This window comes from Schistocerca gregaria, chromosome 3 (genome assembly GCF_023897955.1).
Source record: "Schistocerca gregaria isolate iqSchGreg1 chromosome 3, iqSchGreg1.2, whole genome shotgun sequence".
Lineage (NCBI taxonomy): Eukaryota > Metazoa > Arthropoda > Insecta > Orthoptera > Acrididae > Schistocerca > Schistocerca gregaria.
Window position 1 is genome coordinate 328,873,386 of NC_064922.1, and position 25,871 is coordinate 328,899,256.

The 25,871-nt window shown below is 43.6% G+C and overlaps 1 protein-coding gene across 2 annotated transcripts in view; it reads left to right on the forward strand.

Moving 5' to 3' along the window:
* Positions 1 to 25,871, forward strand: part of LOC126354742 (sodium- and chloride-dependent GABA transporter 1-like) — a 145,524-nt gene that overhangs the window by 70,709 nt on the left and 48,944 nt on the right. For both annotated transcript variants that reach the window (XM_050004619.1, XM_050004620.1), the window contains exons 6-8: positions 1,401 to 1,533; positions 13,395 to 13,633; positions 23,404 to 23,620. In XM_050004619.1, coding sequence (XP_049860576.1) covers positions 1,401 to 1,533; positions 13,395 to 13,633; positions 23,404 to 23,620 — 589 coding nt within the window. The remainder of the gene's footprint in view (positions 1 to 1,400; positions 1,534 to 13,394; positions 13,634 to 23,403; positions 23,621 to 25,871) is intronic.

Sequence of the window (25,871 nt, forward strand, 5' to 3'; positions counted from 1 at the left end):
TGAGTGAAGGCGTGCAGTGTGTTCTGTCGAGTCGCGATTTTGCCTCTTTTCAAACGCTGCGAGGCGTCGAATGAAGCGACGGCCAACTAGGTGCTTTACCCACAGCGTATGGAAGGTGTCGCTCGGGTCGGAAGTGGATCTGCCATGTTTTAGGGACGATTATCGTACCGTGACTTGGGCCCGCTCATTCAGGTTACCGCTAACATGAATCACGATGAAACTTCCTGGCAGATTAAAACTGTGTGCCGGACCGGGACTCGAACTCGGGACCTTTGCCTTTCGCGGGCAAGTGCTCTACCAACTGAGCTACCCAAGTACGACTCACGCCCCGTTCTCACAGCTTTGCTTCTGCCAGTACCTCGTCTCCTGACAGGAAGTTTCATATCAGCGCACACTCCGCTGCAGAGTGAAAATCTCATTGATGAATCACGATGTTTATTTCAACATTCTCCGTGACCAAATGTTGCTCTTTCTTCTACATTTTCAGATGAGTAGGTTGTGGATACTCTTCAGCTCCCAAGATGTTGGCGGCCATGTTGTCAGGGCCGTGCGATACGTTTCTGGTTTTGCGGAACACTTAGGCACCCTGTAAGTACGCCAACTGTCCCGTTGGATCATCCAGTCGCAACCCTATAGAATGTATCTGGAACTGTTTGTAGCAGCGGGTGAAACCTAGCAATTTGGGAGCTCTTATTAATGAGTGGCTTGAAATGGATATGGCGTATCTGAAGGCACTTCTGGATACTCCTTTCCGCCAAATTCAGGGCGTTATCAAGACAAGAGGCGGTGTTACACGATATTAGCGTTAAGTCTGCTCCATCTATTGGCCCTGTTAGGCCGTCCAGTACCGACTGGCCGCCGGGTCATCCTCTGTCAATGACGACATTAGGATGCAGTATGGAGGGGCGTGGGGTTGACGTCATTAGGATGCAGTATGGAGGGGCATGGGGTCAACACACTATTTTCCTGACCGCTGTCAGCTACTCAGGCTCTTGTCGTTTTAACTACTCAGCTGGAATCACGAGCCTGACTGCACCATGGTCCAATCCTCCCACCAAGGAAAATCCCTGGCAGAACCAAGAATGGAACCCAGGGCCTCCATACGGCTGTCAGACACGCTCATGTCTTAGTTACAGAAGTGGACGTTATTTCAACTTTTGTGGACTTTGTACTTAAGTTATTTTATGTTAAGAAAAAGTTTAAAAGTGCGAGCAAACAGTACCTTGCGATACTGTCGGTACTGACAACTTTTTCCGATACTGTAGAATTGTCGAGACAATGTTAGGTATTGACACTGATACCAGCTATCGTATCGGATGTAGCTAAGTGTGTAGGAGTGTTGTGGAGTGTGGGGTGAGGGGTTGGGGCGCAGCGTGCGGTGAAGGGGTCGCGTGTTGCAGCCGGCGCGTGCTGCAGGTGAGCGCGGGCATCGACGAGCTGGGCGGCCCTCAGTGGGAGCTGGCCGGCTGCCTGCTCCTCGCCTGGGTCCTCGTCTACCTCATCATCTGGCGCGGCCTCCACCAGAGCGGCAAGGTCAGCCCCACCACCAGCCTAACCTACCCTGCAGTACACACGTGCTCCTCCATTCTTTACACACAGTGTCTACATTCACTAAGAATACATCCATATCAACATAATGTTTCTTTATGGCAAATTATCGAGTGAAATTGAAGTGATAGCAGGTGTTCCCCAGGGAAGCGTACTGGGACCCCTGCTGTTCCTGATATATATAAAAGACCTGGGTGACAATCTGAGCTGTTCTCTTAGGTTTACGCACAGCCGGCCGGTGTGGCCGAGCGGTTCTAGGCGCTACAGTCTGGAACCGCGCTACCGCTAAGGTCGCAAGTTCGAATCCTGACTCGGGCATGGATGTGTGTGATGTCCTTAGGTTAGTTAGGTTTAAGTATTTCTAAGTTCTAGGGTACTGATGACCTCAGATGTTAAGTCCCGAGCCATTTTTTTCGCAGCTCGTTTTGTATTATCGCGTTATAGGGGAGAGAGTGTGGCAGATATGATACACGAGTTGGGATGGAAGTCATTACAGCATAGACGTTTTTCGTCGCGGCGAGACCTTTTTACGAAATTTCAGTCACCAACTTTCTCTTCCGAATGCGAAAATATTTTGTTGAGCCCAACCTACATAGGTAGGAATGATCATCAAAATAAAATAAGAGAAATCAGAGCTCGAACAGAAAGGTTTAGGTGTTCGTTTTTCCCGCTCGCTGTTCGGGAGTGGAATAGTAGAGAGATAGTATGATTGTGGTTCGATGAACCCTCTGCCAAGCACTTAAATGTGAATTGCAGAGTAGTCATGTAGATGTAGATGTAGATGTAGATGATGCTCTAATTTACCGTCTAGTAAGGTCATCCGAAGACCAGTATCAGTTGCAAAGCGTAGAATGAAGGCTTTCACGACCGGGTGACATGGCTGTTGATATACTTTCCGGGATGTGAGGTCGTGGTCCAAGAACTTTTTCTGCTCCTTACGTTTCGTCCAGCGCAGTCCTGGACGAAACGTAAGGAGCAGAAAAAGTTCTTGGACCACGACCTCACATCCCGGAAAGTATATCAACAGCCAGTTGCAAAGCGATTTAGAAAAGATTGCTGTATGGTGTGGCAGGTGGCAGTTGACGCTAAATAACGAAAAGTGTGAGGTGATACACATGAATTCCAAAAGAAATCCGTTGGAATTCGATTACTCGATAAATAGTACAATTCTCAAGGCTGTCAATTCAACTAAGTACCTAGGTGTTAAAATTACGAACAACTAAGTTGGAAAGACCACATAGATAATATTATGGGGAAGGCGAGCCAAAGGTTGCGTTACATTGGCAGGAAACTTAGAAGATGCAACAAGTCCACTAAAGAGACAGCTTACACTACACTCGTTCGTCCTCTTACAATATTGCTGCGCGGTGTGCGATCCTTACCAGGTGGCATTGACGGAGGACATCGAAAGGGTGCAAAAAAGGGCAGCTCGTTTTGTATTATCACGTAATAGGGGAGAGAGTGTGGCAGATATGATACGCGAGTTGGGATGGAAGTCATTAAAGCAAAGACGTTTTTCGTCGCGGGGAGCTCTATTTACGAAATTTCAGCCACCAACTTCCCTTCCGAATGCGAAAATATTTTGTTGAGCCCAACCTACATAGGTAGGAATGATCATGAAAATAAAATAAGAGAAATCAGAGCTCGAACAGAAAGGTTTAGGTGTTCGTTTTTCCCGCGCGCTGTTCGGGAGTGGAATGGTAGAGAGATAGTATGATTGTGGTTTGATGAACACTCTGCCAAGCACTTAAGTGTAAATTGCAGAGTAATGATGTAGATGTAGATGAACTAAACGAGCCGCCATGAATCTAGAGTAGCTGATCAAAAGTGGTTGGACAGTCCTACGTAATGCGGAATTGACGAATAGGTGTCAGGCGAGTGTGAAAGGAGGCGAGGATTTTTGCATTGTCAGTAGAGAAACAGTAACAACAGAGTGAGCCAGTCAAGAGAGTTCACTGACGTCGTATGAGGACTAGCTATTGGCTGTCACCTGAGAAACAAATCAATCAGGTGCATTTCATTTATTTTAAAATCGCCCAAGTCGATTGTTGCTGGGGCTGATAGTAAAAATCGCATTAAATCAGTGGAAGTGATCACTCGTGAGTTCCAAAGTGCTACCATCAATCCATTTATGTAGAATTCTAATGTACCTAGGGAGTTAAAAAGGAGGGGGTACAATGGACGAGGAGGTCCTCATAAGCACACATTTGTGTAGTCAGTGTTAAGCGGCACTTGAGGCGATGTAATGGATGTCTGGGAACTACACACATCAAAAAAGGTTTTGCATCAGCCCGGTTCCCAGAACTCCTGAAGACAGACGTTGACTGTGGATATTCTATCGCAGACACAGTCCCTTTGACTATATGGAGATGTTACTAAACCTTCCAAAAGATGTAAATAACCATGCATGAGCAGCGCCTATAGACGGAGGGGGTCCCACAGCCGATCTGTTCTAGTCATTCCACCAGGAAGGTGTACATGGCTCGTGTTGTCTGTAGTTCAAAGATGCCTAGATAGTCAATACCGCTGTTCGATCGCGTCCGCATTGTTAATTTGTGCCAGGAAGGGCTCCCAACAAAGGGAAGTGTTCAGGCGTCTCGGAGTGAAGCAAAGCGATGTTGTTCGGACATGGAGGAGATGCAGTGAGACAGGAATTGTTGATGACATGCCTCGCTCAGGCTACCCAAGGACTACTACTGCAGTGGATGACCGTTATTTACGGATTATCGCTCGGAGGAACCCTGACAGCAGCGCCACCATGTTGAGTAATGCTTTTCGTGCAGCCGTAGGACATCGTGTTATGACTCAAATTATGCGCAATAGGCTGCATGATTCGGAACTTCACTCCCGACGTCCATGGCGAGGTCCATCTTTGCAATTACGACACCATGCAGCGCGGTACAGATGGGCCCAACAACATGCCGAATGGACGGCTCAGGATTGGCATCACGTTCTCTTCACCGATGAGTGTCGCATATGCGTTCAAGCACACAATAGTCGCATACGTGTTTGGAGGCAACCCTGTCAGGCTGAACGCCTTAGACACACTGTCCAGCGAGTGCAGCAAGGTGGAGGTTCCCTGATGTTTGGGGGGGGGGGGGGGCATTATGTGGGACCGACATACTCTGCTGCTGGTTATGGGAGGCGCCGTAATGGCTGTACGATACGTGAATGCCATCCTTCGACTGATAGCGCAACGATATTGGCAGCATATTGGCGAGGCATTCGTCTTCATGGACGACAATTCGTGCTCCCATCGTGCACATCTTGTGAATGACTTCCTTCAGGATAACGACATCGCTCGACTAGAGTGGCCAGCGTGTTCTCCAGACATGAACCCTATCGAAGATGCCTTGGATAGATAGAAAAGAGCTGTTTATGGATGACGTGACCCACCAACCACTCTGAGCGATCTACGCCGAATCGCTGTTGAGGAGTGGGACAGTCTGGACAGTATGCCAGTCTGGACAGTATGCCACGATGAATACACGCATGCATCAATGCAAGAGGACGTGCTACTGGGTATCAGAGATACCGGTGTGTACAGAAATCTGGACTATCCCCTCTGAACGTCTCGCTGCATGGTGGTACAACTTGCAATGTGTGGTTTTCACGAGCAATAAAAAGGGCGGAAGTTATATTTGTGTTGATCTCTATTCCAATTTTCTGTACAGGTTCCAGAACTCTGGGAACCAAGGTGATGGAAAACTTTTTTTGATGTGTGTAATAATGAATCACACTGTATACCATTGCTAACCGATGAAAAGATTTGGAATTGGTGAATGCCTGGAGAACGTTACCTGCCATGATGTATAGTACCAGTAGTGAAGTATAGAACAGCTGACGTTACAGCATGGGAATGATTGTCGTAGTTAGGGTGTGGTCCTGTTACCGCACTTAAGAAAACACTAAATAAGGGGAGATATGAGCATATTTTACAGCACTGTATTTGGTGCAGGAACCGTTCGGAGACGATGATTTTCCATATAAGCTTGACAATAAGCACTGTAGTAAAGTAGCATTGTGGGGCAATGGTTTGCGGACAATAACATTCCTATGATGGACTGACCTGTCCAGAGTGTTGTATTCTCGTTGCCACTGTAGGGTCATAGGAATCAAGGGAGAGGATGTTGTTTGGTGGCTGGTATCCTCTTTCTTCAACAAAACTGACTCATGTATTAACAGGGTTCTTTATTTACATAAACAGGAAGCTACTTAACTTTAAGAGTCCATGTGTTGTGGTACAAGCCCTTCACTAATAGTCCACATTAGCCTCACTGCTGGTGAAGTACAAGTCCTGCTATGTGATGAATAACAGACGCCAGTCTAGTACGCCAGTTAGTGCGCCAATGACTGAGCTAGTAATTGAGACTGAGAGACGGAGTGCCTGCACTAGTGACTGAGACTGAAACTGAGACTGGACTGGCCCTCTGGTCAGTGGTGGCGATCTCAATACTTGCGGTCGAGAGGGCGTGGGTGACACATTGCTTGCGAGTCTGTCTTTGGCTCCTCTCCTGATAGGCGTTCTTGATCCAGTACTTACTACCGATCTTTTTGCTATATCTTTGCCAACCGGTATGCTGGTGGCAGCTTACTCCAGCGCACAGAGTCTCAACCTGAACCCAGCAGAAAGCTTTGGGGATGAATTAGAACGCGACTTCGTGCCAGACACAAGCTCCCAATATCACTACCTTTCTGGTACAGGCTCTTGAGAAAGCATGGGCTACCACTCCTCCGCAGACATTCAAACACCTCATCGAAAGTTTCCCCAATACTTTTCAAGCCGTCATAAAAGCGAAAGTGGACACACCCCTCATTAATGTCCACTAATAAGCGTCCAGGTGCTTTTGACGCGATAGTATATACAGTGGGCCATTAAAATTCTACCATCAAGGACAGGCAAAAGCAAGATTTTCCTTACTGTGTATGTGCGCTGTATAGTAGGAGGCGTACACGTTTAAATGTGAAGGTTATTTGGAGATATGTTGTGCCAAATTTAGAGCACACTTGTAACAATAATTTCTTTGAACCGGCTAGGCATCAAATCGAACTGAGCTTGGATGACAGGTACGGATACATCATTACATGCTGCTTCAAGTGTCTAAACCTCAGTTCATCAATCATAGTGGTGGTCAGTGGTGACATGCACTTTCTCTCCAACCTCTGACGTGTTTTCAGTAGGTGAGAACTCTGAAGAACTTGCTGGACAGGGCAACAGCCAAACATCTTCTGAATCCAGGTACGTGAGGACAGTATGAGCAACTTGTGGTCTTGTGATATCTTGTTGAAAGCTATGTTACAGAAATCTCTACAATAGGGCTTAGCCATTAATCTTACCACTTCAGAAATGTAACGTCTGCTGTCCAAATGCTGTGAAGAAAGATGATCGTGCTGTGCACTCATTAGCATCTAACAGGATCACTCCAGTTAGTGGGCCCATATAATGATGACATATGCAATTTGCCAACGTTTGCTCGGCTCGGACCTCCACACACGGTTACATCCATTGTGAATCTGTATGTAGAATTGGTACTCGTCTGAAAAGACGCCATGGTACAACTCCTGTATCATGTGTTGTAGTTGGGCTCACCACAGTCGGTGCGCATCTCGCCGCTGTCACGTGAGGGGAAATTGCAACAATGTTCGCAATGCTGACAATCCGTAGTGTTCCAGACGTCACCTCACTGTTTATGTGGATACTTGTCTTGCTGTAACAACAACCTCATTTCCCGAGTCGAAGTACGCGACTTAGCTGTACAATTTTTCATGGTTGATCGGAAAACATATCATTCGTCTCTGGCGCTAGTTGCATGGCCACGGTGTTGAGTGTGGCCGTACTTAACCCAATGACTGCTTATCTGCGAGACATTCGTGAGATCCCAACCAATGCAAGCAGCAATATCGCGGAAAAATACACTGCCGTCGTGTTATGCCATCGTGTTATGCCACAACTGCCACTGTCGAATCTCCTTACACGAGACACTGAACGATCTTATCACAAACAACCAACGCTGAAATGCAATTTTTAGTTGAGAAACCCAACCGCGTAATATTTCCTTACGTAAAAATGTAGATGGCGTTACCCCAAACTGCTTTATGCGGTTGCACTGAGATGCTAAACATTTGCTTATGCAAGCATCTAGTATACTATATGCCAGTTTAACGTTGATTGGATACTGCCTTCGTAGTATTACAATTATTATGGCCCAAAGTGTATTATTTAACCTGTACCTAGTGGATGCATTATATTACCTAAAGATATTGTAAAATGGTTCAAATGGTTCTGAGCACTATGGGACTCAACTGCTGTGGTCATTAGTCCCCTAGAACTTAGAACTACTTAAACCTAACTAACCTAAGGACATCACACACATCCATGCCCGAGGCAGGATTCGAACCTGCGACCGCAGCAGTCGCACGAAAGATATTGTAACAACACCATTTAGAGGAATTTAATACATTCGTACTATTCTGCCGCTATCTTCATTGAATGCTATAAAAGTGTTATATGTTACTATGACAGGTTATTATGTACGTTTCTTTTCAGTTATTATGCTCTGTATGTCATAGATAGCAGGATGAAAATACAGGGAGCAAAACGTTAAATAAAACTTATACAGAAACCATATTGCAGTTATCAGAGTCGAAACAAATGAAAGGGAAACGGTTGTAGAGAAGGGAGAGAGACGAGAAATTTGGAAAAGGGTTTAAAGTTAAGGAAAAAGAAAGGAAAACTTTGCACTTTGGCGGTGACACAGTAATTCTCTCAGAGACAGCAAAGGATTTGCAAGAACAGTTGAAGGGAATGCGCAGTGTCTTGAAAAGATGTTATAAAATGTACATCGACGAAAGTAAAACAGGGGCAATGGACAGTAGCGGAATTAAATCAGGAGTTGGACGTAGGAGCAGATTAGAAAATCACATACTAAAAATAATCGATGAGCTTTGCTATTATGGCATGAAAATAACTGATCATCTACATATATGTAGATACTCCGCAAGTCACAGTACAGTGCATGACGGAGGGACCCTGTACCACTACATGTCATTTCCCCTCCTGTTCCACTCACAAATAGAGCGAGGGAAAAACGACTATCTATATGCCTCCGTATGAGCCCTAATTTCCCGTATCTTAACTTCGTGGTCCTTACGCGCAACGTATGTTGACGGCAGTAGAATCATTCGATAGTCAGTTTCAAATGCGGTTCTCTAAATTTTCTCAGTAGTGTTCCTCGAAAAGAACGTCGCCTTAACTCCGGGGATTCCCATTTGAGTTGCCGAACCATCTCCGTAAAACTTATGTATTGTTCGAACCTACCGGTACCAAACCAAGCGTCACGCCTCTGAATTGCTTCGATGTCTTCCTTCAATCCGACTTGGTGCGGATGCCAAACACTCTAGCAGTACTCAAGAACAGATCGCACCAGCATCCTATATGCGGTCACATTTACAAGCGAACCGCTTTTTTGTAAAATTCTCCCAATAAACCGAAGTCAGCCATTCGCCTTCCCTACCACAGTGCTCAAATGCTCGCTCCATCTCATATCGGCTTGCAACGTTACGCTCAGATATTTAAACGACGTGACTGTGTCAAGCAGTACACTACTAATGGTGCATCCAAAAATTACATGTTTGTTTTTCCTTCTCATCCACAGCAACTCACATTTTGCCGCATTTAGAGCTAACTGCCATTCATCAAGCCAACTAGAAACTCTTGAGTCATTTTCTATCCTCCTACAGTCCCTTAACTTCGACACCTTACCGTACACCACAGCATCACCAGCAAACAACCTCAGGCTGCTTGTCTACCCCGTCCGAGAAATCATTTATGTATGTAGAGATCAACAGCGGTCCTATCACACTTGCCTGTGGCATTCCTGACGATACCTTTGTCTCTGATGGACACTCACCGTCCACGGTAACATACTGGTTTCTGTTACTTAAGAAGTCTTCGAGCTACTCACATATCTGTGAACTTATTCCATATGCTCATACCTTCGATAACAGCCTGCAATGACGAGGTATAAATGATACAAAATGTAGACTAGCAATGATAAGAAAACGTTTCTGAAGAAGAGAAATATGTTAACATGGAATATGGATTTGATATTAGGAACTCTTTTCTGAAGGTATTTGTCTGGAGTGTAGCCTTGCAAGAAAGTGAAACGTAGACGATAAACAGTTAAGAAAAGAAGAGAATGGAAGCTTTCGAAGTGTGGTGCACCAGAAGAATGCTGAAGAGTAGATGGACGGATCGAATAATTAATGAAGAGGTAGTGGATCGAATTGGGAGGAAAAGAAATTTGTGGGACAATTTGACTAAATAAACGGTTGATAGGATACAGCCTGACGCATCAAGGAATCGCCAAAGTGCAAATGGGTGATGGAAAGAAGTGTGTATGTGTGTGTGTGTGTGTGTATGTGTGTGTGTGTGTGTGTGTGTGTGTGCAGTTGTGAAGGGGGAGAGGGGGGGGGGGGGGGGAGAGCAAAAGCCCACCACAACAACAACGTCGTTCCAGAATTGTCACCGAGCGAGGTGGTGCAGTAACATCATCCACGTAGTGCTTCACACAGAGTGCATCCTTCATTGGGCGAAACAGTGTAAGTCGAAAAGTGCGAGTCTGTGCTGTAGGATGGATGACGAAGAGCAGTCCAGTGAAGTTCTGTGAGCTCCTCTCGGTTGACTTAGGTGAGGCCTTTCATTGCTGTGGGGAAGGAGAACCTCGTTTGCATTTTAGTGGTGACGAATACGCTGAAGATATTTCTTCACTTTTCTAAGGGTAACACAATACACTTCAAAGCTAATCGTTGCACCATGAGGGAGGACATCGAACAAAATAACCCCTTCAGTGCCCCAGAAGACCGTCGCCGTGACTTTACCGGCTGTGGTGTTGCTTTGGACTTTTTCTTCGAAGACAAGTGGAGTGGCGCCACGCCATGGATTGCAGCTTTGCTTCAGGTTCGAAGTCATGAACCCATGTTTCATCGCGTGTGATGAAATTTCGATAAAAAAAACTATCACGGTCAGCCTAGTAACACGAAAGGAGTTCCGTACAGATGGTCTTTCTCTGCTGTTTATGATCTTCTGTAAGCCGGTGAGGAACCCAACGGGAGACACCTTTGAGTATCCTCACTGGTGGAGAAGTGTGTCAGCAGCAGTACCAACAGAGACGTCCAGTTGAGCAGCGAGGTGTTTAATAGTGATTCGTCGGTCACCTCGAATGAGATTGTCCGCACGTTTCAACATTGCAGGAGTCACAGCGGTGTAGGCCGGCTGGCACGCAGTAGATCAGACAGGCGTGCCCAACGACTCAACGTGCTTTTGTTCACTGTGGGGCCTCCGTAGACATTCCACAAGCGTCTACGTATATCTGCGATGCACTGGCTTTCCGCCAAAAGAAACTCAATAACAACTTTCTGCTTAATAAATGAATAGTACCAGTTTGTTCTACAATATTACTTTTATTATAAACCGGTTTTCGGCTTAAAAGGCCATCTTCAGACATTTACTGAGTATTATCACCAAAGAAGTTAAATATTAGCAGACAACATTGGAGGAGAAGTAACATACGGTAAGTAACAACTTTGCAATGAAAAAGTAAAAACTGAACTGTATGTGAATAACAATGGAGTAGACAGGAAAACCTTTAGCACAAAATAGGAACAGCATGCCTACGTAACAGTTTCTATTAATAAACAAAACTAATAAAATAAAATAAAATTAGTAGTAGACAAGGCTTCATCAGGAGGTATGAAACATGGAGAGTGGTACACAACAAATTAAAAGAAGAGACAGTTATCAATCAAAATACAGAATACATAAGGAACTTAAGCAATATCAATAAGATAAACAGAAATGAATAAATGTAGGAAAATTGAGGTGTTTGAGGGAACCTACAGTCTAAGAGTGTGAAGGTACTGCATTTTAACATTAACATTATAATCAAAGCAGTGGCTGTGTAACAGTTTTCATTAAATAAATGAGCAAAGTAAAATATGAACAGTATTTGATGAGACAACTACAAGGGGTGTTAAACATGGACAGTAATACAAGTACCAGTTAAAAGCTAGCCTTAACTATTGAAACTACAGTCTATGTGGAATACAAAGACAACTTCAACAAAACAAAACAACTTAACGAATGCAGGAAAATGGGAATATGTAGGAAGAGAGAGTGTGGGAAGTAATGAACAACAAAGATGGTTATATGAAGTTTAGGAGAGGGGAAGTGTTGAGCTGTGTCTGGTCATTTAGGATGAGATCTGGACTGTGAGCAAGATGTTTGTTAATTTCCAGGGCTTCGAGCAGGTTGAGTTTATGGCATTTGTTTGCTAAATGAAGTACATGGGACACTGGCTGGTAGTTGTGACTCTCACTCAGTACTTGCTCAGCAAATGCAGAGTCTGAATTCTGCAACCTCCAGCTGCGTTGATGTTCAGCCAGCCTAGTTGATATGCCTCTACTTGACTGACCAATGTAAAATTTGTCACAATCAGAACAGGTGATTTTATATACCCCATTGTTGGCTAATAACTGGATCTTATCTTTGCTATTAAAAACACACTGGGCTGTCGTGTTCCTGACTTAGTAGGAAACCATATACTTGCAGGATTTCAGTGCTTTGGCTACAGTTTGTGATACCAGACCTAGAAATGGTAGTGTACACCATCTCTTACAGACAGTGGATGGGGAAGCAGGTGGGGTATAGAGGAGGGGTATAATTTTTCGTTTCTGTTTCCTGTACAAGATGTGGTCAATAAGAACTGGATTGTAGCCATTGGCTGTGGCAATAAATTTTATTGCATCCAACTCTCCTTTAAAATAATCTCTGGACATGGGGATAGATATGAGACGGTGTACCATTGAGTGGAAAGCTGCATGTTTGTTAGCTTTGGGGTGTTGTGAGCAAGAATGTATTACTGTGTCTGTAGTTGTTATTTTTCTGTAAATTTTGAAACAATGTGTGTGTGTACTGACGTCAATGGTGAGATCTAAGAAGTTTATGGATTTGTTGCCAAACTCCATAGTGAACTGGATACTTTTTTGTTGACTGTTTAGGTTGTTCAAGAATGTGTTGAGTTGTCTTGTAGTACCAGTCCACATACACAGGACATCACCTACGTATCTAAATCAGTATTTGATGTTTGCACTTAAAGGTTCTGTTTTTACAAAATTTTGTTCATAATGGTCCACAAATATTTCAGCCAACAGTGGACTAAGAGGGGAACCCATAGCTAAGCCATCTAATTGTTTATAAAGAGTCCCTTGGAACTGGAAATAGTGCTGTGCGATGCATGTCTGTGTGGCCAGTCTCAAGTCATTCAATTCTACAGGATTGACATTAGACTTGTACATCAGCTCTGTCAGAATATCAATGTATTCTACTACTGGTATGTTAGAAAACAAACTGCTGACATCAAAGGATACTAATTTATCACTATGTGAGACAGATTTACCTTTTAACTTGTTTACTAGGTCCACAGAGTTTGAAATACCATGCTTTGGTTTGAATTTAGTCTTGCTCTTAATTAGGACATCCAATTTACTGGCTGGTTTGTAAGATGGAGCAGTGAATGATGATACAACTGGACAGACTTTCTGCTTGGAATGCACGTCTGTTACAGACGACATTTTTAAGGCTATGTATAGTGCCGACACCTATCGGAACTTCACGAAGCTATAGGTGCTAAAGCGGGAATGTTTCATAGTATCCAACAACAAATTCCGCAATTTTCCAAATGAATGCCCCTCGTAATAGGGACGCGAGGTGACTGGTAAAATATAAGAATGCATACAGGCCGTGTTGCAGAGAGTATGGAGTGTATGTAGAGTCTACGCTGTGGCAGGTGATCTGGTTCACGGCGCTGTTCCCGTACGCGGTTCTGGCGGTGCTGGTGGTGCGCGCGGTGACGCTGCGTGGCGCTGCCGACGGCCTGCTGTACTACGTGACACCGCGGTGGGAGGAGCTGGCGTCGCCGGGGCCCTGGATAGACGGCGCCACGCAGATCTTCTTCGCCTACAGCATCGGCACCGGCGCTCTGCCCGCGCTCGGCTCCTACAACAAGTTCCATCACAACTGCTACAGGTCAGACCCGTCACAACACGCCGCCCAATAAGTATTCACATGTTTTAGCGCCTTCTGTCACTGTTTATTTAATCTCTTCAATGTCTTTCGATCGCCCCCCTCCCTCCACAAAGATGGCGATGATATTTGGTTTGCCGGGCGCTCAAATGTGCAGTTATCAGCACCCGTACAAATTCTCAACGTTTGCTCAGTCTAATCTCGGCACTTATACATCTACATCTACATACATACTCCGCAATCCACCATATGGTGCGTGGCGGAGGGTACCTCGTACCACAAATAGCATCGTCTCTCCCGTGTCCACTCCCAAACAGAACGAGAGAAAAATGACTGCCTATATGCCGCTGTACGAGCCCTAATATCTGTTCTCTTTTCTTTGTGGTCTTCCGCGAAATGTAAGTTGGCGGCTGTAAAATTGTACTGCAGTCAGCCTCAAATGCTGGTTCTCTAAATTTCCTCAGTAGCGATTCACGAAAAGAACGCCTTCTTTCCTCCAGAGACTCCCACCCGAGTTCCTCTAGCATTTCTGTAACACTCGCGTGATGATCAAACCTACCAGTAATAAATCTAGCAGCTCGCCTATGAATTGCTTCTATGTCTACCGTCAATCCGACCTGATAGGGATCCCAAACGATCGAGCAGTACTCAAGAATAGGTCGTATTAGTGTTTTATAAGCGGTCTCCTTTATAGATGAATCACATCTTTCCAAAATTCTACCAATGAACCGAAGACGACTATCCACCTTCCCCACAACTGCCATTACATGCTTGTCCCACTTCATATCGCTCTGCAATGCTACGCCCAAATATTTAATCGACGTGACTGTGTTAGGCGCTACACTACTAATGGAGTATTCAAACATTACGGGATTCTTTTTCCTATTCATCTGCATTAATTTACATTTATCTATATTTAGAGTTAGGTGCCATTCTTTACACCAATCACAAATCCTGTCCAAGTCATCTTGTATCCTCCTACAGTCACTCAACGACGACATCTTCCCGTACACCACAGCATCATCTGCAAGCAGCCGCACATTGCTATCCACCCTATCCAAAAGATCATTTATGTAGATAGAAAACAACAGCGGACGTACCACACTTCCCTGGGCAACTCCAGATGATACCCTCACCTCCGATGAATACTCACCATCGAGGACAACGTACTGGGTTCTATTACTTAAGAAATCTTCGAGCCACTCACATATTTGGGAACCAATCCCATTTGCTCATACCTTAGATAGGAGTCTGCAGTGGGGCACCGAGTCAAATGCTATCCGGAAGTCAAGGAATATGGCATCCGTCTGATACCCTTCATCCATGGTTCGCAAGATATCGCGTGGAAAAAGGGCGAGTTGCGTTTCGCAGGAGCGATGCTTTCTAAAGCCGTGCTGACACATGGATAGCAACTTCTCCGTCTCAATGATATTCATTATATTCGAACTGAGAATATGTTTGAGAATCCTGCAACAAACCAATGTTAAGGATATTGGTCTGTAATTTTGAGGATCAGTCCTCCTACCCTTCTTATATACAGGCGGCACTTTCACGAATGATGAATAACATCACTTGCAAATCTTGTCGGGTATTGATAACGTTGCCTCACACGAAGACACAGTATCTCCATGTATCAACATTCACAGGCCTGGTAATATCACTAAACACGTACCACCAGTGCTCTCTGGTGGCTGCTGTACCTGTTACAGAGAACGGCAACCCTAAAACTTTGAGGTTCGCCGATGACATTGTAATTCTGTCAGAGACAGCAAAGGATTTGGAAGAGCAGTTGAACGGAATGGACAGTGTCTTGAAACGAGGATATAAGATGAACATCAACAAAAGCAAAACGAGGATAATGGAATGTAGTCGAATTAAGTCGGGTGATGCTGAGGGAATTAGATTAGGAAATTAGACACTTAAAGTAGTAAATGAGTTTTGCTATTCGGGGAGCAAAATAACTGATGATGGTCGAAGCAGAGAAGATATAAAATGTAGACTGGCAATGGCAAGGAAAGCGTTTCTGAACAAGAGAAATTTGTTAACATCGAGTATAGATTTAAGTGTCAGGAAGTCGTTTCTGAAAGTATTTGTATGGAATGTAGCCATGTATGGAAGTGAAACATGGGCGATAAATAGTTTGGACAAGAAGAGAATAGAAGCTTTCGAAATGTGGTGCTACAGAAGAATGCTGAAGATTACATGGGTAGATCACATAACTAATGAGGTGGCATTGAATACAAATGGGGAGAAGAGGAGTTTGCGGCACAACTTGACAAGAAAAAGGGACCAGTTGGTAGGACATGTTCTGAGGCATGAAGGGATCACAAATTTGGCATTGGAGGGGAGCGTGTAGGGTAAAAATCGTAGAGGGAGAAAAAAAATGGTTCAAATTGCTCTGAGCACTATGGGACTTAACATCTGAGGTCATGAGTCCCCTAGAACTTAGAACTACTTAAACCTAAATAACCTAAGGACATCACACACATTCATGCCCGATGCAGGATTCGAACCTGCGACCGTAGCGGTCGCGCGGTACCAGACTGTAGCGCCTAGAACCGCTCGGTCACTCTGGCGGCGTAGAGAGAGACCAAGAGATGAATACACTACGCAGATTCAGAAGGATGTAGGTTGCAGTAAGTACTGGGAGATGAAGAAGCTTGCACAGGATAGGGTAGCGTGGAGAGCTGCATCAAACCAGTCTCAGGACTGAAGGACCATAACAAAAACAATCATTTATATACCCACCAATGGTTTTACGTTGACATTCGACCATGTCTTCTGGGCGCTTCACTATTTGTCAGGCAATGTACATACTCTGTAACAGGATTGTAAAAATAAGAACTAAATTTTGTAACATATTCAGGTTAACGATTATTGACGATCATGTTAAACGGAATGAACAGTTTAATGAACAAAAACACTACAGAATGAGAATAAGTCGAAGAATGACTAGCAGCAGAAATAAGATAACATCAAAACTAGGGACAACGAGTTGGTCGAATTGAGGGAATTCTGCTACCTTGTAAGCAAAACCATGCTTGACTGACGAAACAAGGAGAACATTAAAAGCAGACTATCGCAGGCAAAAATGATACGCTTGGCCAAAAAGTTCTACTAGTATCAAACAGAGCCCTTAATTTGAGGAAGAAATTTTTGAGAATGTATGTATGGAGCGCAGCATTCTGCGGAATTAAATCGTGGACTGCTGGAAAACCGGAAGATAAGAGAGTGGATACGTTTGAGATGTGGTGCTATAGAAAGAGTTTGGAAATTAGGTGAACTGATGAGAGGAGGAATGTGTAGTTCTTCGCAGAATGGGCGAAGAAAGGAACATCTGTAAACATTGACAAAAAGAAGAGATAGGAAGATAGAATGTGTGTTAAGACATCAGGGAATAATTTCAGCGGTATTAGTGCGAGCGATAGTGGGTAAAAACTTACTGTAGAACGAAACAGAGATTGGCACATATTCAACAAATAAATCAGGGTGTTGGGTGCAAGCGCTTTTTGAGTGGTAACTCTTTCCTGAACTAATTTTTCTCTTCTACATACTGATTAACAGTCACCATGGTTATAATGGAATTAACGATAAAGCTGAAATTTTGGGGTTTGAAATCGTTGTCATTTCAAAATAATTCCTAACTGAATCGCCTCACTGCCGTACAACGATCGGCTTCTCCAGAGGCAGACAAACACAGGCGACCTACGGTCTTTGGACGGCAGATGCACTTGCTGTAGCCCTGTTAAAGCCCCGGTATCACGTTGTGGGCAGTCGAAAATCCGACGATCTGCCGTACTCCGGAAACTGTACTGTGTGCACTGGAGGAATTGGAAGGGTATGGGTAGTGCCAATTCCGCCCACATGCATGTGGGGAAAGAAAACATGGCGACATCACTTAAAACTTCCGAGCTATTAGGCCGTGGTCGATGTGCAAAACTTTCTCCTTACGTTTCCTCTCCGATTGTGGGAGACATCTTTAGTGGTTCTCCCGCAGTCGCAGTAGGAGAAAGTTTTAGACATCGATCACGGCCTCGTAAACCGGAAGTTTTTTGATGTCAGCTCCAGCCGTGAAAGCTTACATTGTATGATAAAACACACGAGTTCAAAATGTATCCAGTACTCCGTATCAATAATGTTCTCCGCCGCAAAAAAAGAAAAGAAGAATACGAAAACTAGCGAGTCGGCACGAACGTGGAGGAAAAAAAAAAAAAATAGGCGAGTAACGAAATGCTTCGTTTAAGCAGAGTCCTCCGAGGGTAACGAATTTCAGGAATGCGAGTAGTACCGATTTGACCACAGTCAGACACGAACTATCAGCGGAGAAGGAAACGCGCGAGTAAGGAAGCGTTTCAGACAATAACAAAACGTTACTTCGAATCTCGTTGGTACCTGCTACTCAGTAACGAATATACACGGCATGCAACAGCCCTACTCTGCGAAACACTATGCTGGCGTAGGTCACTTACCATCCTATTGCATGTTTGGATTTCTTCTCAATCCGGACCCGTGTAGACCGAGAGAAGATTGACCGCCTAAACTCCTCTGCACACGCTTCAATTAGTTTAGTCTTGTCTTCACATCCCCTACAGGAGCGATACGGAGGGGACTAAAGAATATCTCTGGGTTCTTTGTTTAATATAGTTTCTCGAAACTTTATGAGTAGGATTCAGCGGGCTAATTGAAGTCTATCTTCCGTCGTCTGCTAATTCCGCTTTATTATCATCTATGTGACGCTTGGCAGTGAGTGAACCAAACTTGTGACCATTTCAGTCGTCCGTCTTTGTATAGGTTCAATATGTTCTGTAAGTCCTATTTCTTATGCATCTCTTAAACATGGGCAATCTCCTAAGACGTATGCACGAGTGATGAGTGGGCTAAGTAGTCTCCTTTGCAGGGCTTGTTCACTGAATGTAATGAGATGTGATTTGTTTTCCAGATACATTTGAGGACGGAGTATGTATTTAGAAACAGACGATGATATTGTATGAATAATCAACCTCAATGAAGTTCAGCCTGAGGAAGTCTAGTTTTTCACATTATACATTGTCGCTACGTGTCTACATGACTTCATCGTGAACAACGGTGGAGAGATTAAAATCAGTTACTTATTATTTTTGATTTGAGACCAAATAAAACAGTTCCCTGATATGCAAAGGCATGGATATATCCCGAAGAAATTGGCATACAATTGTGAGTCACACATGACCGCAACCTCTTCAGAGCAGCCGGCGTTTGGGACTTTCTGAGATGACAAACTCCTAACACGTGCGGAACTGACAAATGAAGATCATGATAAACACAGAGCGTTGATCATAGCAACCGAGTCAAGAGGGAAAACGACTAATGTCAGATTGCTAAATGAAGGTTCTCGTGGCTACTAGCAAGTCGATTAGCACGTTATCTCAGATGGAGAGTTCTTCGATGTAGAGGTAACTCCAAGAGTGCACAAGGGAGGGACTCACTCTGTCCACGATGTACATTGATCACCCGACGTACTGTGTTAGTTGCCGACGAAGCAGTTACCTATTGTCATGTTCTACCTGAAAAAACTAAACAGTTATTCAAAGAGAGCTTGATAACATATAAAATTAGAGCGATGTCTGATAAGTTGCTTTAATTGTTCAGAAATATAAAACTGCGCACTTCACGGGACGCAGAAAACAATAGTATTTTATGACTACAATATCGAAGGGTCAGAATTGCAATCAGTTACTTCTTAAAAATACTTGTATACAACATTTTGTGAAATACCAAAAAAATGGTTCAAATGGCCCTGAGCACTATGGGACTTAACATCTATGGTCATCAGTCCCCTAGACCTTAGAACTACTTAAACCTAACTAACCTAAGGACATCACACAACACCCAGCCATCACGAGGCAGAGAAAATCCCTGACCCCGCCGGGAATCGAAACCGGGAACCCAGGCGTGGGAAGCGAGAACGCTACCGCACGACCACGAGATGCGGGCTGTGAAATATCAAACGATGAGAGATTGAAATCAGAAACCCAAGATAATGTGTACACACTTTGAAATTGAATAGATGTTTAATTAAAGCGGATAGAAATGAACAGATTTTGATGTCGTTTACATTAAGGTATAATTTAAGGTGTATATGCTCAAAATGACCACCTCTCACCGCAACGCATTGTCGACAGTGCCTTAGATCAAATCAACATACGAATTGTAATTTTTCTGATGGAATATGATGGAAAGATTGCTGAGTTTGCTCTCTTATATCATACAGTGTTAGTACTTTTGCGGAATGCTCTACGTTCCTGACAGTACGCCAAAGCTAGATATCTAAGGAGTTTACACGCGATGATCGAGCTGGATACTTCTCTTCATCCTAACCGTCTCGAAGAGAATGTGTGTTTGACCAATTCCACCACATGATGCTGAAAGTGAGCTGGCGCACCATTCTGTTGAAGGCAATGATCTTCATTGTCAAAAATACCGTTAAAATCTGGATTATCATGTGTAACATTTCTAGGTAAGAGTCACCTGTAACAGCCTCTTCGAGTACTGCCCAGTTAATCCTCTAGAGAATAGACAACACATGACAGATATTCCTGGTAGATTAACGTGTCTTTCTTCAGTTACATATGGATTTTCGTTAGCTCAGTGTGAGTCCGCAAAATTCTGTAGAAACTAGTTTTTCCTGACCGAATAGTCACGAGAGTACTGCCTCGCCGGTTCTTTTCGGGATTGTGTGTACGCCTGAAACACTGCATCAACATATTTGTTGTCTGTTGAACATCTCTTCCTCCTGCTACCTCCCTTCCTCACATCATACACCATCCGATCTACTTCAAAATTGTATCACGATCACACAATGAAGATAGTGGTGAACCGCATTCAACTTTCCCTGGACTCGACGTCCAACCTCACTCTTATTCCGTTTTTTCCAGTAACACTTTAGCATCCACTTCCGCTCTTCAAACGACAACGCCGTGTTTATTTCCAATTCTGCAACAATCTGAAGCGTTGCTAGGTTTTCCACTGCCTTCTAAAAACAAAACAGATATGATTTCTATTTATTGAAATGAGAGATTCGGACATCAAAGGGCGTTTACATTTTTTGAGGCATAAGACAATGTAGTCAGGATACACAGAAAATTATTTACAAAATACTTATGTGAACCATTCTAGAATGTTGCTAAAATGTGTGAAGCTCATATGAAATAGATTTAGTAAGGGATACTGAACATACACAAGGAAGTGCAGCATGAAGATTCATAGACCTGTTTCTTCGATAGGATAGTGCCACAGAAAATATGAAAAAAATGAACCGGAAAATGTTTGAGGATGGACGCCAACTGTCCTGAAGACACTCCTTACTATGTTTCACGAACCGGTATTAAGCAGTGTTGCAAAACCACCGTTTTTTAGAGCTAACTCTAGCTTCTTTTTGATACCATGTAGCTGTCAGATGAGTCATTTAGCTGCTACGACTTTTTCCACGATCATTTCGCTTTTGTCTGACTTTCTTTTTCTTGACTATAGGAAAGCGTTGAAACCCATATCGATTGAAGGAAAATTATTTGCACTCAACTAATATTTAAAACATGCTTTAAAATATCATGAAAATTATTATTAGGTTGAATTAAAAGCACAACAGAGCAAACTAAAGCTGTGTTGGTGTGCGTCCTGTGCTCGTCAGTATACACGTATACAAGAACAAAAATAGAACTACGAAATATAAACGGCTGAGAGTATTACTGGAAATGCAGCATAGGTGACATCAGTGAAGTATCCCAGCTTTACAATGACGAAGCATGCTGTTCTAAGCAAAGCAGACTGATTTATGCAGGACGAATCAGAAGTTCTATGCTTCACATTTGCAATAAACAATGTGCCAGCGACTGAACTGAACACAGGAACAGCGAACATCTATTCAGTCTAGTATTTTGCTAAGGTGTCAACCTCTCTAGAATGCACAGAATTCTGTGTGGACCAGGACTATATATACTCATGCTCATAAATTAACAATAACGCTGATACATGGTGAAACAATGCTCTGTTGGGCAGTTTGCAGGTTTAAATCACCTCGGGGTATGACCATGCGGTGGCTCTGGCAGCAGTCCACATACGCAGAGGTTTGTTGGGGCATGTCAGCGTATGGTGCAGCGAGTAAGTGTGTAGACGTTGTCAGACGTGTTAATGGTGACTGTGTGTTCAAAATGGCTCAAAGAACACACATTGGTGACGTTATGAGGGGTAGAATACTAGAGAAACTAGAGACTGGTCAAACACAGCAGGTTATACATAGCACGGGCCCTCTGTGTGCCACAAAGTGTGATCTCAAGATTATGGCAACGATTCCAGCAGACAGGAAACGTGTCCAGGCACTCCAGTACGGGACGCCCACGTGTACAACACCACAAGAAGACCGATACCTCACCATCAGTGCCCGCAGACAGCCACAGAGTACTGCAGATAGCCTTGCCTGGGACCTTAATGCAGCCACTGGAACAGTTGTTTCAAGATACACAGTTTACAGACGACTGAGCAGACATGGTTTATTCGCCTGGAGACCTGCAAGGTGTATTCCACTGAACCATGGTCACAGGAGAGCCCGTAAAGCCTAGTGTCAAGAACACAGTACATGATCATTGGAACAGTGGTCCCAGGTTATGTTCACGGACGAGTACAGGTATAGTCTGAACAGTGATTGAACAGTGATTCTCGCCGGGTTTTCATCTGGTGTGAACCAGGAACCAGATACCAACCCCTTAATGTCCTTGAAAGGGACCTGTATGGAGGTCGTGGTTAGATGGCTTGGGGTGGGATCATGATTGGTGCACGTACACCCCTGCATGTCTTTGACAGAGGAACTGTAACAGGTTAGGTGTATCAGGACATCATTTAGCACCAGTATGTACGCCTTTTCAGGGGTGCAGTGGGTCCCACCTTCCTCCTGATGGACGATAACGCACGGCCCGACCGAGCTGCCATCGTGGAGGAGTACCTTGAAACAGAAGATATCAGGCGAATGGAGTGGCCTGCCTGTTCTCCAGACCTAAACCCCGTCGAGCACGTCTGGGATGCTCTCGGTTGACATATCGCTGTATTCCTTCAAACCCCCACGACATTTCAGGATCTCCGACAGCCACTGGTGCACGAATAGGAGGCTGTACCCCAGCAGCTGCTTGACCACCTGATCCAGAGTATGCCAACCCGTTGTGCGGCCTGTGTACGTGTGCATGGTGATCATTTCGAATATTGATGTCAGGGTACATGCGCAGGAAACAGTGGTGTTTTTGCAGCACATGTGTTTCGGGACGGTTTTCTCAACTTATCACCAATACCATGGATTTACAGATCTGTGTGGTGTATGTTCCCTATGTGCTTATGCTGTTAGCGCCAGTTTTGTGTAGTGCCACGTTGTGTGGCACCACATTCTGCAATTATCCTTAATTTAAGAGCGTGAGTGTGTAAAAACAAAGATGCTGTAACTTACCAAACGAAAGCGTTGGTATGTTGATAGGAGACAATAAAAAACACACAAACACACACACAAATTTCGAGCTCTCGCAACCTAAGGTTGCTTCATCAGAAAAGAGGGAAGCAGAGGGAAAGACGAAAGGATGTGGGTTTTAAGGGAGAGGGTAAGGAGTCGTTCTAATCCCGGGAAAAATGAAATATGTGATTTTATTTTTTTGGGAAGTGACAATTAAAGCTTTATGACGATCCCAAATAGGTTAGTGAGGTCCTATTGTTTCCATTTTCTGAGTATGTTAGTGAGATTCTATTATCTGTGTGTGCAGGGACGCACTCATCACGTGTGTGGTGAACACACTGACCAGCCTGGTGGCGGGCTGTGTGACCTTCTCCATCCTGGGCTTCGTGGCATCCGAGAAGGGCGCCGAGGTGGCCGACGTGGTGCGTAGCGGGCCAGGGCTTGTGTTTCTCACCTACCCAGAGGTCGTGCTGCAGCTGCCCGGGGCACCCGCCTGGGCTGCGGTCTTCTTCTTCATGCTCGTTGTGAGTATCTGGGGCATTTCTCATAACAACAAGGTGACACTTCGTGCGACATAAAAAAATAACTAAGTTTTTCGTTTCATTTGCTGCTGTTCAACGTCTTTCCATAGGCTGGGCCAAAATGCTCATACCTCACATACAAAACGTCCATAGTATATTGTTGTACATAGCTGAATCATTTTCTATAGCCAGTGGCAAAAGTGGTGTATGACAGTGGAAGTGCGTGGCATTGGCACAGTTTCAGTACCGGTATCTCAAGCTTTGGGACAGCTCCAAAAATGACAAAGGGCAAAGGAAAAGAGGAACAGTGGGGGCAAACTAGGAGCGGGGGAGAAGCACGAAAAGAAAAACAAGAAGGGAATTGATGGAGAGTACAAAAACATATACAGGGCGGAGAAGTACGTAAGAGAATCTTGATGAGAATTGGATTAAGTTGTAATGAGCAACACTTTTGTAAGACCTATTTACTCTTGAAGACACCCAACACCACGGCTAGCAAAAAACTGTACGAATCAAATGTGCTTGACTAGCACTGACAGCTTTCCCTCACTGCCAACCTATCCTGACTTTGTTGGAAGACGGCACAAAGTTCAGCATGCCGTCTGCTTTTGTTCATGAAAGTAAATGTGACACACAGAATTAACAACACAAGATGAAACTCACATCAGTTTACAGAAGACAACACAGAACTGTGACTACATTGTCAGTGTGTAATGCTTAGAAGGCACAGTTAGTTACTTCCCATGGTACATAAACACTTTATTCTTGTTTTCAGCAACTAAATGGAAGCACTCATTCCACCAAGTCTGTAAGTGAAATGAAAGTATGACTATGTTTTTTGTCTGTTGTCTTGTTTATTATGAACGTGCATTGATTGGCAATGAGACAATGAAAAAGGAATCACATTAGTTTTGCAAGTAGCGCGACTTTAGGCTAAAGTGCACTTTAGTGATGGTGACTCTTATGTTGCATAATGATATTATTCCTTCACATCAGTTACAGCCAATCTGGTGGTAGTATATGGTAGTCCATGAAGATCACTGAATTGTATGATATGAGAAAAGATCTAAATGTTCATGGGCAGCGGTGTTGCAGAGGAGAAGGACCAAACATTTCCCACTACAGCATACATCACAAGAGCTGGTGTGTGCGAAGATGGCTGAAAATGAGAGACTTTTGAAAAATAACTTTGATATGAATGAACAAATGTAATAACTCCTTTTACTTGTGGAGAGTTACACTTGTCCAAACACACTGTAACCAACTGGCACACTTTTTGGGTTTGATTGCATTACTAATGAAGATCCACTTGGGGGTGAGGGAACAGTTGTAGAAATTGACAAATTGATGTTTGGGACATGAAAGTTTCAGAGGGTGAAATGTGTCTTTTGATAGATGGACGTTCAGAGAAGCTGAGAGTGAAAGCAAGAAACATTTATTTGAAACTGTCCCTGGAAGAAACAAATGTGTGATTCTGAACATGCTGAAGAAATATGAACCACTTGGAACTATTGTAATTTGTGATTGTTTCCAGTCTTATGACTGCGTATCAGATGTAGGGTTTATACATATGTTGATGAACCACAAAATGCACTTTAAAGATCCAATTACAGATGTGCCCACAAGCAGTGTGGAATAAAGAGCCCATGGTCCATAGTCAAAAGTTCTTTAATGGACTCAATAAATGCAAGAACATCTTTAATGTTTTTGTTTGAGCATATGTGGCAGAGGAGTGGAGCAATTAGGAAGATTTATCTATAAAAGCAGTCTGAAGAATCTATAATCCAGAGTAAGTCTTTGTGTTTTCTTCCTTTTTTAAAATCACTTCTTCAATTACAATAATTCTTTTTTATCTCAGTTTGTTGATTTTTAACAATAATGTTTTCTTCTCAGACATCGAAATTCCTTGTGTAGCATAAACTGAGATATATATTTGTCTTTGCAATAACCTACATGTACTTCCTATTTTTGATTTCGCTGAATAATCTGATGATGTGGTTAAATTCTAACCCAATGTTATTCAGTTTGTACATTGTTGTTCAGTCTGAACATTGAGTAAGCAGTAAAGGAGACCAAATGAAAAATTTGGAGAGGGAATTAATGTTCAGAGAGAAGAAATAAAAACTCTGAGGTTTGCTGACAACATTGTAATTCTTTCAGATGCAACAAAGTGAAGGCCTTGGAAGAGCAGTTAAATGAAATAGATAGTGTCTTGAAAGGAGGTTGTAAGATAAAAAATTAACAAAAGCAAAAG